The sequence below is a fragment of the Onychostoma macrolepis genome, chromosome 12, assembly GCF_012432095.1.
Source record: "Onychostoma macrolepis isolate SWU-2019 chromosome 12, ASM1243209v1, whole genome shotgun sequence".
NCBI lineage: Eukaryota > Metazoa > Chordata > Actinopteri > Cypriniformes > Cyprinidae > Onychostoma > Onychostoma macrolepis.
The window spans coordinates 5,545,420-5,558,911 of NC_081166.1; the positions used below are offsets into that span (position 1 = coordinate 5,545,420).

A 13,492-nucleotide genomic window follows, 5' to 3' on the forward strand; every position below is an offset into this window, starting at 1 on the left:
GTTAAATTCACTCAAAAGGTGGTCAACAAAAAACATCTGAGGATTTTGTGCATTTGCATTGGATTCTCAACAAAAGCCTTTGATGTTGTGATTCACAACCGTTAGGAGGCCCGCTTCTCCATAATAGTCATCATAAATACCATACAGAGACTGCAGCTGTGGGAATGTAATGCATATAAAACCGACTCATCTGGAATTTGTGTTAATATAGCACTTTTCAAAGCATGAAACATTTGGGAAAAGAAAAGATCTCTCAGAACCCTGAGAGTCATGTGGCATCACGTATGAGAGAGAAGAAAGACTAAAATGTTCTGGCATTGTCATCATAAGCTGCTTTTGAAAGCCACATATTTAATATGAAGATCAAACAAGATTGAAAAGCAGTGCATGCAACCTTTTTTAATATTTCAAAATGTTCATTTAATGTTCTATCAGGCCATTAAGGTTACAATTTTGTTTACATTTTCTGACAGCCACAGAAGTTTTAGTTGATTTCCAATTAGGTAACGATTAACCTAATTCATCTAAACAAAGAATTTTTTGTATTATTTTAATTTACATTTTTAAACAGCAAATGCTGCTACTACACAACAAAAGCTTCAAACTGAATTTCAATATGCTGCTTCATTAATCTTTACAAGACTACGAGATTACAAAACAAACAGACTGATGAACAAATTATTCATTGTAGAAAGTAGTTAGAGAATGGCTCGACAGACCCTTGGCTGTGCAGAGAGATGAAGCAGAACATCAAATTTGTCCTATTTTTACAACTAACACGACTCTGTTCTATTCCTGTAGGAGGATGTGGGAGTCAGTTAAATAACCGTTCATATCCTGAATTTTACCTCTTATTAACTGTTAGTGAATTGAATAGGACAGTCACTGTAATCAGGGGTCATGCAATCAGAACAGTGTCAGTATATTCAAATATCAACTCACAAATGAAACATTAATAAGCATTTGGAAAAAGAAAGCAAGAGCTGTAGGTCGATTCAGCTGAAATTGCAGCTTTGCTGGGCCCGAGATTCAAATGTGTAATGAGATAAACATCCCAGAGGAAAAGCTGAGTATGTTTAAAAAACAAACTTTCATAAATACAGAAACATCCAAGGACAAATTGATCTAAAATCAACATGAAATGCTGTTCAAAACCCATTTTGCTTTCATAATATGATTCATTTACAAGTGCAATTCTGAAAGAAAAAAATACTTTGCTAGACGTTTTCAAAGATAAACATTTTATTTTCTTTGAAAAACACTGATGAATTACGCAAGCATTTCGAACGATAAGAGGGTCAATTTTGATTTCACGTTGACCTATTATCTTGGTTCTAGTCTGTACTTCTCTGATCGCTCCAGGAGCTCTACAGCATTTCCAATGCAAATGCCTCCTTAGGATGAACCTCTTATGTTGTATTTCCTCATTTCTCAGTCACTTTGGTTAAAAGCTTCTTCTAAATGAAGAAACGTAGATGCAATTTACTGTACAGAAGTCTACAGTCCTCATATCAGTGCACTTTGCTCACTGTGGGGCTCTGAACTCTTCTTTGGTTGGTTTACCTCAAAAAAGGTTTCAGTGAACTTTAGCGCATGTGAACAACACAGCTTCGGACAAATGTACTTTTTTTATAAGTTCGTCCATTTCTGATCTCTCTGCAGCTCTTTTCTTGACCCCTGGAGCTTGGAGAAAACTTAAAAAGCTTTGGTGGAAGTCGCAGATACCTTCAATACCAAAAAGCACTTTAGCTATTTTGTCTCCTGCATTCACTCGGCGGGCTGCAACGTGGTGGACGTGTGGTGTGTATAGACGTATTTTTAAAAGCTTTGTTCTCTTCGCAACGGAAGGTCATTGGGGACCATTGTTTTCCGATGAGAAAGTGCACATCCCAATTGAGCAATGCTTACAATGTTTTTGAATAATTAATCAGGGAAGGCCAAAACAAAGGAGAAACAATGCCCTTTCACTTTTACAAATCGTTCCTTTGTCCATTTTGCTTTCTTACAGTATACTGAATGAAATATTCATAGACAAACAAAGTAACTTGTGATGTTAGGTAGTTTTGGGACCCCGCAGTGGTGCATCAACGGTTTGTCCCCTTGTAAAAATTTTAAAGCAATCTTAAGAAGTGCAATTCTGAAACATAATGGATTATAAAACAAGGTAAATCTTTCAGCATGCTGCTGTTTTTACTGGCTGTTTTTATTAAACACAAATATATAGTGATGTGTGATGCATGCATACAATGTCCAATTATAAACTTTCCTTTCTTTCTTAAAAAAATAAATAAATAAATAAATAAAATAATATAAATAATAATAAAAAATAATAATGATACTGCATATAATAATAATAATAATAATATATATATATATATATATATATATATATATATATATATATATATATATATATATATATATATATATATATATATATATATATATATATATTTAAATAAAATATATACTATTTATTTTTCAGCAAAAATGGGAAAAATAAGTCTGGAACAACAGAGCGTGTATAAATAATCCTCTAAATTTGATGCTCAAAGGCACAATGGTGATGGACTAACAACCTTCTGGTAACCAGCCTCTAGTCTTATCCGTTTACATGTGCTGTGTTTGAATACCTGACTGGACTGTTTCCTGCATCGAGATCCTGTGCTGTCACGGCTCCTATAATGGTGCCTTGTGGTGTGTCCTCATAAACATCCATCGCGTAGGAGGGTTTGCTGAAGACGGGAGGCTCATCCACATCCAGAACATTTATTTTCACTGTCGCTGTGTCTTTGAACGGGCCAAAATTGTGGAACCGTGGATCCAGGTGTGCATTGGAGGCCTCCACTTTAAATGTGTATGCTTTTTTGGTCTCATAGTCCAACGGCTGGGGAAAGACAAACAGGAAAGAAAATTGAATGCATCAGATTTGTTCAGGTAAAGTTAGACAAGGCCTCTTGAATTAGACAAAACTGAAGGGTCACTGTTTGCCTGCTTATTCTATATGTATTCTATATGTATGCGTTTTATTTTACTCTGTAAAAAAAAAAAAAAAAAAGTTGAGCCAACTTAAAATTAAGGCAACCAGCTTCAGCAGAGTTTTTGAGTTTGCTCAACTTATTTTTGTGGGAGATTCTCAAATTTTTGTTGTATAAACTTAAAACGACAAGTTGAGAAAACTCAAAAATCTGCTGAAGCTGGTTGCCTTAATTTTAAGTTGGCTCAACTTTTGTTTTTTTTTAATGTTTTTTTTTACAGTGTATACATTTATTATTTTTGACTTAAAGTTTTGGGTGATTAATATTTTTTTAAACAAGTCTCTTTTGCTCACCAAGGCTGCATTTATTTGATAAATATACAGAAAAAAAATGTGAATTTTCAGCGGTCTTCAGTGTCATGCGATCCTTCAGAAATCAATCTAATATGTCGATTTTGTGCCCAGGAAATTATTATAAATGTTGATAACTGTTGTGGTGTTTAATTTTTTTTTTTTTTTTTGGAAACTGTCATTTTAATTCAGGATTATTTGATGAATAGACAGTTCAAAAGAACATTTATTTGAAATAGAAATCATTTGTCATATTTGCTGTCACTTTTGATTGATTTAATGCATCTTTGCTAAATAATAAATTATGCAGTAAAAATGAACATATTTCAGTTAGCCCCTGCAGGGAGATGTTGCAACTTCAACGTTAGGTTCAAAAAAGATGCTAACAGACAGCGTACTCAATACTGGCCACTCATTGAGGTCTTACATTAAAGCTTAATTTATTTATTTGCGTTTTATCTTTTGCATAAATTGCTCACTTTGATCATTTCGAATGCGGGGCCTTTCTCAGATCTTGAGTGTGTCGATGTCAGCCTGCCTGGGGAAGTTTGTCACAATTGCTTTCAGGCATGTCAAACAAACAACACACACTCCAAAAACTGTTCTCTCATGCTCCCATGCACATTTTCTCCTGATTTTGCTCCCCTCCCAGTTGATTCGAGGCTCCTTTTCTGCTGCAATCTATCTTTAAATTCTCACTTTGGTTCTTCTAAATCAAAGCTTGCCTGCCGTCAGTATGACAGCCGTAAAATGCGTGTGTGTGGATGATTGTGGTCTTGCACCATTAAATCAAAGCAGCCCATCTAGAGATAAAAATCATACAATGCTATTGTACAATCTCTCTCTGTGAATCTGTATCTCTGGGAGATGGCGAAAGGGCAAAGGAGACAAAGATCATATACCTGACCTGTATACGGTTTCCATCATGATCAATTTACTTCTGTATCATCTTCAGATGAAAACAAACACCGTAGGTAGAAATGAATGGCACCCTCAGATCCGTAAATGCACAGCATATGCACTCAATATGGAAGTAAAATGTATTTTGCACCAAAGCAAACAGCTGTTTAGCTGAGAAAGGAAAAGACGTCATGACTTCGGATGAGTGGCAACTCAGGATCATTTGTGTGTCAGATGCCCCTTGCTGAAGTTTCCACGCCAACTAAATCAAATTGTGCTAATTAGACTCCCAATTAGCTGAAAGTGTACCTCCAAAAAATGCAGTTGCTAATTAGATAAGTTCTTGTTGACATGAAAACAGACTCATTGGTATTACTGAAGTCTTAACTACTTAAATGCAGGGAAAATAAGCTCACAGTTGCCCACAAGTAATTAGAACCCAAGTCATTTTACACAAAATATATTTATCTCATTATTCAAACTAGCCTATGGCCTTCTGTGTCCCACAGAGACAACACTGTTTGGCCTTTAGAGGCCAAGAGATGCGTTGATATTAAGGTTGCAGCAACAGAAAAATGACAGAAAGGCAGTTTGTAGGGAAAATAGCTTGCTTTTCAGAAAACAAAAAGGACACGTGGAGGACTTCTATCTTCTTTAATATGCATAACGCTAGTAAAACTGTATTTCCATCCGGATGACATTATGCCACGTCCCTCGTTTCAATCAGAACGCATAGCCTTTGTATCTCTAATTTGAAACAAAAGCTATAAATTGCTCTCTGACTGTCATTTCATGTGGTTATTTTCCATCTTGGTTCCCTCAAAGGGATCTTTAGTGATGCTCATACTGAATTATGGCTGGGTCTTCACAGTCGCATTGCCTGAGAAAGGCCCGTGCCGCCTTGTGATTTACTTTCCCTCCATGACACAATATTTTCATTTATACTCCCCCAGAGTGAGCTTTCAAGGTCATTTAAGCTAGTAAACTATTTGGCCACATAACAGCTTTGCTTCGGTATAAATTAATACTTAAAAACACGCAAAAACAGAGATATATATACTAAACAGCATCTGCCTCACCTCTGCACTAATGTTGACTTCACAAACATGGGATATTTGCTACAGTCAGACAAATTTCAAACTATCGTCTTTGCTCAGAATATGATCTATTCCAATATAGGAATATAACATCTGATAGACAGATTGAAAAGAAAAAAAAGAAAAAATACACAACATATGTACAGCCTTGAACCTCAAGTGAACAGGCTAGTAGTCCATCAAAATGACAAATAATGAGAAAAAGATGAATGTGTTACTCATCTTTTACTTTTTCATGTGGAGTGAATGTAACTGTAACTGAATAAAAGTTCATAAAAATAGAAATATATATTTGAATGTTTTTGAAATAATCACTTAGTCTCACAAGGGCTACATTTATTTGATAAAACTACAGTAAAAACATTTCATAGTGTGAAGCATTATTATAATTTAAAAGAATGTAGTCTATTTAAATATATTTTAACATGCGATGCAAAGCTGAATTTTCAGCATCATTATTCCAGGCTTCTCCGTTAAACGTTCCTTCAGAAATCATTCTAATATGCCAAAGAAATTGCTGCTCAAGAAACATTTCTTATTATTATCAATGTTGAATTTTGCTGCTTAATAATTGTGGAAATTGTGATACACTTCCAATGAAAAGCTTGGGGTAAGGATTTATTTATTTATTTATTTAATACAATTTAATTATTATAATTTTTTGAATCATTCAATTGATCAAAAGTGAGAAAAATACATTTATAATTATACATTTTATATATATATATATATATATATATATATATATATATATATATTACTGTACATATTTTTTAATGCTGCTCTTTTAAGCATTTTAAGCATTCTATTCACCAAATAATCACCATTGTTAATATGTGAGCATCAAAAATAATTGATAATAATTGAGCACCAATTAGAATATTAGAATAGTCTAATGATTTTTAAGGGTATCATGTGACACTGAAGACTAGAGTAATGATGCTGAAATTACACGTTAAGATATATTATATATTATCTCAGTTCTTTTAAATCTAGTAATATTTCACAATTTTACATTTTAACTGCATTTTTGATCACTTGGAGCACTTTTTATGTTCTCTAAGCGTGAATAATGAGAAAGAAGCGTTCCATTATAAACATTTCCAAATCAACACCTGCTCTCACAACCATGTACATCAGATTCCTATTTGAGTTTTCACGACAGGCCTGAGATGTGAGGTAAAAGGGTGAACCAGACGTGGCGTCTCTCCTGCCGCCCGTGTCCGGTATTGATGGTGGATGGACGTGAACAGTGATTAAATGTCAGAGGAAGCTGCAGGATTATTGGAGGTGAGGAGGTTTAGCCTAGAAGAATGTCAAGAGCATCATTGCCCTTTTAGTGTGTGTGAGTGGCCACATCACCCCGGCAGCCTCGGTTAATGATTTTACACCGAGACAGGGGAAAAGAGAGAGAAAGAGAGAAAAGACGCAGCAAGGGTAATGACAGTGACTCAAAACTAATGAAAGGCTCTTCAAGCGTCACTAGTTGTGATGAAAGCGAAATCATAATACGAAGACAATAGTTTACGACAGCTTTTTCTCGTAAAGGTTCTGAATGCTTTATATTGTGCCATCAGCACTAAATCATTGAGCATGAGAAATAAAGCTGTTGCTTTAATAGCATAGACTTATTTGTATAACCACTTACTGATTATACTTGAGTAGCAGGACAAAACTAGCTGCTGAACTGGGAAAGAATATATTCATCAAGAGACATTCCCCTGTGTTAGGATATAGCAAACTGGATTATACATTTTCTTACAAAATGTGCATTTTTCCTTGCCTGTCACTCAATATGGGTCAGACTGAAAAATAACATGTCAAATATTCATTATAAAATCAAAGCATCTGGTAGTGAATGAATTGAGACTGCAAGGCGGTTTCAAACAAATTTTCAGCTCCATCTATTGATTTGTTGTCACAATCAGACAGAAAATATTGCGGTCTTGACAAAATAACCGTATTTTTCGCATCAAACATCTGTTAGCTATTATCTATCAACAAAGCAGATGAATTACACACATCAGCATTATTTAACTTAATGGTTGATGTCACCCCTAGTGAGTATTTTCATTACAAATCATTGATCTTCAATTAAAGGTCACAGTAACAGGACAATATCTCAAGGGACACACAGAAAACCTTAGCTATCAGTGTTGAAACAACACACACACACACACACACACACACACACGCGCGTTTATGTATTGTTAATTAGTTATTAGTGTAATAATTAGTTATTGTAATCTTTATTGTTAAAATCGCTATATAAATAAAGGTGTGTGTGTGTGTGTGTGTGTGTGTGTGTGTGTGGGTGGGGTCACTGATTTAGCATTTTATATATTTTATTTACTTCAGATTTTAAACTTGTTCCTCAAGGGACATGCCAAAATCACACAAGCATAATACGTAAAATGATTAATAATTGGACTTTAAGTGCCACAGCAGTCTTCTTTCTTTTTAAACGGTCTATTAAAAATATAATCACCAACTGTGACATTATAAATGCCACAACCTGTGCTCTAGAAGTAAAAATGCTGAACTGTATGAATTTGCTGGTGTTGCTAACATGATACCGTTCAAAAAAATGTGGTCAATAAGATAGATGGATAGATATATGGATGGATGGATAGATAGATTTTTGCTATTTTGAACTTTCAATTCATTAAAGAATCCTGAAAAATAAATAAATGAAAAATAGTATCACGGTTTCCACAAAAATATTAAGCAGCACCACTGTTTTCAACACTGATAATAATCAGACAAGTTTCTCGAGCACCAAATCAGTAATCACGTGACACTGATGATGCTGAAAATTCAGATTGATTACAGAAATAAATTAAATTTCAAATATATTAAATATACAACATTTAATTTGTTATTTTAAATTGTAGCAATATTTCAGAATATTACTTTTTTCACTGTATTTTGAATCAAATAAATGCAGTCTGGATGAGCAGAAAATATTGCTTTAAAAATTTTACGGACATTTCCATTAGCCATTAACTCAAATTCAAAATACAGGCAAAACACCTGTACAAAAATCAATATGGAAGATTCCTTTATTTTAATACAGTACATTATTCTATTTTCATATATACAGATAAAGATATTGATAGATATATATATATATATATATATATGTGTGTGTGTGTGTGTGTGTGTGTGTGTGGTGTAGGTTCCAATTTTGTCACAAGAGACTAAACTTAGTGCATCTTTATGCATTTGTAACAGATACAATAGGTCTGAGAATCTGAAAGCTTTGGAGAACGTTAATCAACACGCAGATCAAAGGCCTCAGGAAAGGTGTTAGTAGTTCAGGCAGTACGTGTATATGTGTACGTGAAGGAAATGCTCATTTCCGTATCCGCGTGTGCTGACACTTGAACGTTACCAGAACAAAAGACACTTTAAATTCAGTACTTCATGCTAGTGAACTCTTTGATATGGTAATGCGCTCCCTCCTTGCACTGGTGTGAGTGCCAGCAGAGAAATTCAGACGATCGAAGCCCAAGCCGTCAATGCCAGTCGTGGGAATTGAACAATTGCGCACCTGATCCTAAAACAAGCACCATCCATTGTGTGGGTGCACATGCTCGGAGCCATGTAAATATGTCTACCATTAGTATTCTCTTCATGATTATTTCCAAAAGGGGCTTTTAAAACGTAGCGTCACCGTCCTCTGGTGAATTTCCACTGCAACTTGCAGTGTAGATGTGAGAGCACTTTGATGTAAAGTTCATTTTTATTTCCATTAGTGTTCGGGATCTGTGCTTATTCAGGGTAACCAATTGAAACTCCAGCAGACATTTTGCCCACACAGCCAAATACTGCATTATTCTATTCTTACTTAAGAAGATCTTTGTGAAATCAATAGCTATTATTAAAGTCAGGCCTTTAATCCTCAGGGCTTCTCTGCACAATATCAATATACCCTCCTATTAGTATGCAGAACTTGCTCAAAGCGTTTCGTAGTGTAATGCAGTTTGCCTTCATCTAAATAAGATTACAATGTGAAGCACCCGGAAAAAGTGCACTTCTTGTTGTTGTTACAGTGCGCCTGTTAGCTTTGGCCTGTGAAATAGCTCTGAGTTTTCACGAAAGCCTGTTTTTTTGTGCATGAGCTCATCAGACACTCGCTCGCACTTTCCTCTTTAGGACATTGAAAGAAGATGATGCATTTTTAATAACAGCTGGGTTTGTTTGTGTTGGGAACAGTATTACACTAACACAACTTTTCTCATCCTCTTTTCAAGACTGGAATTAAACGGGATGCACTGGATCGTAGAATGAGGATTCACTTCCTGCAGACGTCCTATATGTGGCGGTACAGATTACTGTAGCTCAGAACAGAAATATTGTGAAATATTTTGGTTGCCTGCAGTTGGAACCAGCTTCCAGAAGAGATCAGATGTGCTAAAACAATTGCCACATTTAAATCCAGACTCAAAACTCATCTGTTTAGCTGTGCATTTGTTGAATGAGCACTGTGCTACGTGCAAACTAATTGCACTATGTATAATCATTTTCTTTTCTTAACTGTTTTAAATTATTTTTAAATCAATTTTTATATAATTTTGTTTTTATTGCTGTGATTATTAATATTATCTTTTTTTTTTATTCCTTGTGATTATTATTTTTTTTTAATGACTATTTCACTTCCTTTTATGTAAAGCACTTTGAATTACCACTGTACATGAAATGTGCTGTATAAATAAACTTGCCTTGCCTTGCCTTGGAAATATTATTGCAATTTAAAATAGTCATTTCCTATTTTAATTTATTTTAAAATGCCATTTATTCTGATGGCAACTTTGAATTTTCAGCAGTGAAATGGACCATATAATATGATATTTTGTATGCATCTATTTAAAAAAAAAAAAAAAAACATCCAAAAAAAAATTCTGGCCTACTTATATTTGCACCTTTTGCATACTAATTATAAAAACATGCAATGACACACTTTCAGCAACAGAGGAAATGACTGCAGTAAATCTCAATGCACTGCAAAGGAAACAATAGCACCCAATTATCTACACTATTTTGTTAGAATGGGCTTGTAAAATAATGGCAATGCAAGCCATGGCCAGAATGCCTTTCCGAAGTACCTGTCTACATCTCTTGCTGATCTATTGGGTGGATAAGAGCTCATTTAATCAGCATTAATGAATGCATTACAGGATCATCTCACAGATTATTGGATTTTATTAGCAAAAATGCACAGTGGATATTTTGTATTGACACAAAGACATAGCTCCCCAAAAAAGTTCACTCGACTAGTGAATGACTTTAGAGAGTGCTGGAAACTGCAGTTGTGCAGTTCTAAAATTACACCGTTATGAATCTTTTGCTGACTTAATTTGCTTTATATTCTCAATTACTCATGCAGCAACAAAATGTGTGCCAGAGAGGTACAATGGTTAATGTAATATTTTGGGACATTTTTAATGTAATGTCTATGTATAGTTTTTGCTGCAACAACAGTGTAATTGTGTTTGCGTGAAGCTGTATGTGTCAAAGCTTATTCTCAGGAGTACTTTGCATAAAAGAGGGTTGTCCGATAACAACTGTGCTTTGTATTGCTGATTGACTGATTATGACATTTTCAGTCATGGGAGAATATCTGCAACACAAAACTTAACAGAATTATTCATCAAGAGTGACAACTATGCAACCAGTAACCACACTCTTGATTCTTGACTCGTTTGTAAAACATTAACATAATGCATTTATATTAACTATAATGCACCCAGACTAGAAATATAACTTTTTAACATTGGCATATCATCTTAAAAGTATAAACATAACACGTAAACTGTAGCTTTCATTATAAGTGATTAATTACTGTAAAATATTTTTCTTGCATTATTAAAAATGATGGACAAGACAAAACTATTGTCTGTGGAAACTAGCAGCATGCCACAAATGCAACGCCTAGACATTACATTGAAAATAACCTTAATATTCCTGTAAGTTTCTTAGCTGGAAGTACAAAAATTGCAGGATGGAAGATAAAAGCATTTGGAGAACATCAGCATGGTGCCCTTGAGTAGATGTTGAACCACGAGTTCCAGTGGATCTTAAGTGGTTTTGCTTCAGGAGCCAGATTTTGCATTGGGCATGAAGTGGCGAGTGGCGACCCAACACAGCACCAAACATTTTTATCATATAACGTAAATACATTAACAATACCTGTTAAATTAATAATTTGTTGTCTACTGAGTTACAGTATGAATGTTTGCAAAATACCATAGAGTGTGAATCAATGCATGTTTATCAGTGTCAAAAATGCTTGCACGACATTGAAACAACAATTTAAATATTCATAATCCAAACTATGCATCATCATATGGTCATATTATTTTACTGTATGGAAACCCATTTCTACCTCATAAAGGAAACAAAAACCTTTGTTAAATTGGTAAATAATAATTATTACAAAAATGACTTATGTTACAATTGACATTTACATTTAGTAATTCATGTTTACATGCTATCTCATAATTTTGATGTACTATTTTTAACTTCTTACCATATCCTAATTTTGACTTTTATCTTATAATGATGACTTAGTATGTCTTACAATTATGCTGTATGTCAGTATCTACTTTTTATCTCATATGACTCATAATGTTGACTCTTTATCTCATAATTATGACTTTTTGTACTTTGTACTCTCATTATTTATAACTTATGACAGTATATCATACTTATGATTTACCAAAGCATGATGGCTTTTCTTATGTGGTCCTCAAAGGTCCACAATTCAATCAGAACAGACCTGAGGTCCATTTCCTATTCATGACCCACTGAGGAACTGTCCTTGACATGACTGAATACGCTGACATGATGTGTTGCACCGAATCAGTAGCAGAATCTCTTATCTTAGCACACAACCACACAACCAAACTCATAAACTGTATCTCACAACACCGTTCCACAAGTATTAGCCAATACATCAAACTTGACATTGTTTTGATACTGAACGATCACTGGAGGTAAACACAGCAGTGTGTGCTCTACACTGAACAGAACTGTTTGGAAATAGACGGTAAGGCATATCCCAACCACAGCAGGGTTTGAGGACACATACAGCCCTCTATTTGGAACCGGCAAAGCATGCAGAGCCCTCTACTGCTAAAATGAGTTTTCTGTGTCGATAATTCATTTTTCAGCTGAGATGTTTGATGTCTTCGTTTACATGGGGTTATATCACCATACTAAAGAGGTAAAATGATCTTTTGGGTTTCAGAAAGACATAAACACAAAACTAGGGCACAACAAATGTATATTGCACACTGGTTTGAAGTATATATCCGCAGGCACATACAGTGTCATGACACACCTTTGGTTTTTTAGATTCTTGACATTTGGAAGTATGAAATATCCCCTCTAATAACCTCAGTTCACAGCACTGCCACAAACACACCGCTAACATCCCGTCTCCCTCAGACTGCTGCTCTCAGCAAAAGTTTTTTATATCCCTTTTCCTTACCACATGGTGTGCATGCTGACATCCCTACTTGCATACACACACACACACACCCTGTACACATCTGTGAAGTCTTCAATATGCATTATCGGATATTATCAAGCACGCAACATCAGATGTTTGTCACTGCACTTGTCTGTCATGTCATAACATCTCACATTCATACATGCATGCTTGAAGGTAGCTGTCTCTGCTTCCAAATATGATTGGTATTCATCTCAGCTGTTGGGATACTAGCATACTATTTCTGTAGAATATAGTATATATACTGTATGCATTAACTGCTATTTTCTCATGTGCATGACATACTTTTCATATGCATGGAATACCATAATAGAATGCGCTTGACTCAACATTCCATTTCTATTGTGAGAAATGAACAGGAAGTGATATCAGCCATGATTTTGTCCCAAATGTTAAGACATTTAACAAAATATTAAATTAAAAATGCAAAATTGATGCAGTATGCATACAGCACACTGTATACTATTTTTATTTATTTTTTTATATGCATGACATACTATGTACCATAATACAATGTGCTTGACTTGACATTCCATTTCCAGCAAGAAAAATGAACAGGAAGTGATATCAGCCATGGTTTTTAACACAAGACTGCCAAATGTTAAGACATTTAACAAAAATATTGGATTAAAAATGCAAAATACTCATTTT

At 34.6% G+C, this 13,492-nt stretch overlaps 1 protein-coding gene across 3 annotated transcripts in view; it reads right to left on the bottom strand.

Annotated features, from left to right (window-relative positions):
• Window positions 1-13,492, bottom strand: part of LOC131551061 (cadherin-12) — a 174,614-nt gene that overhangs the window by 25,156 nt on the left and 135,966 nt on the right. For all 3 annotated transcript variants that reach the window (XM_058793674.1, XM_058793675.1, XM_058793676.1), the window contains one exon: window positions 2,634-2,887. In XM_058793674.1, the coding sequence (XP_058649657.1) occupies window positions 2,634-2,887 (254 nt within the window). The remainder of the gene's footprint in view (window positions 1-2,633; window positions 2,888-13,492) is intronic.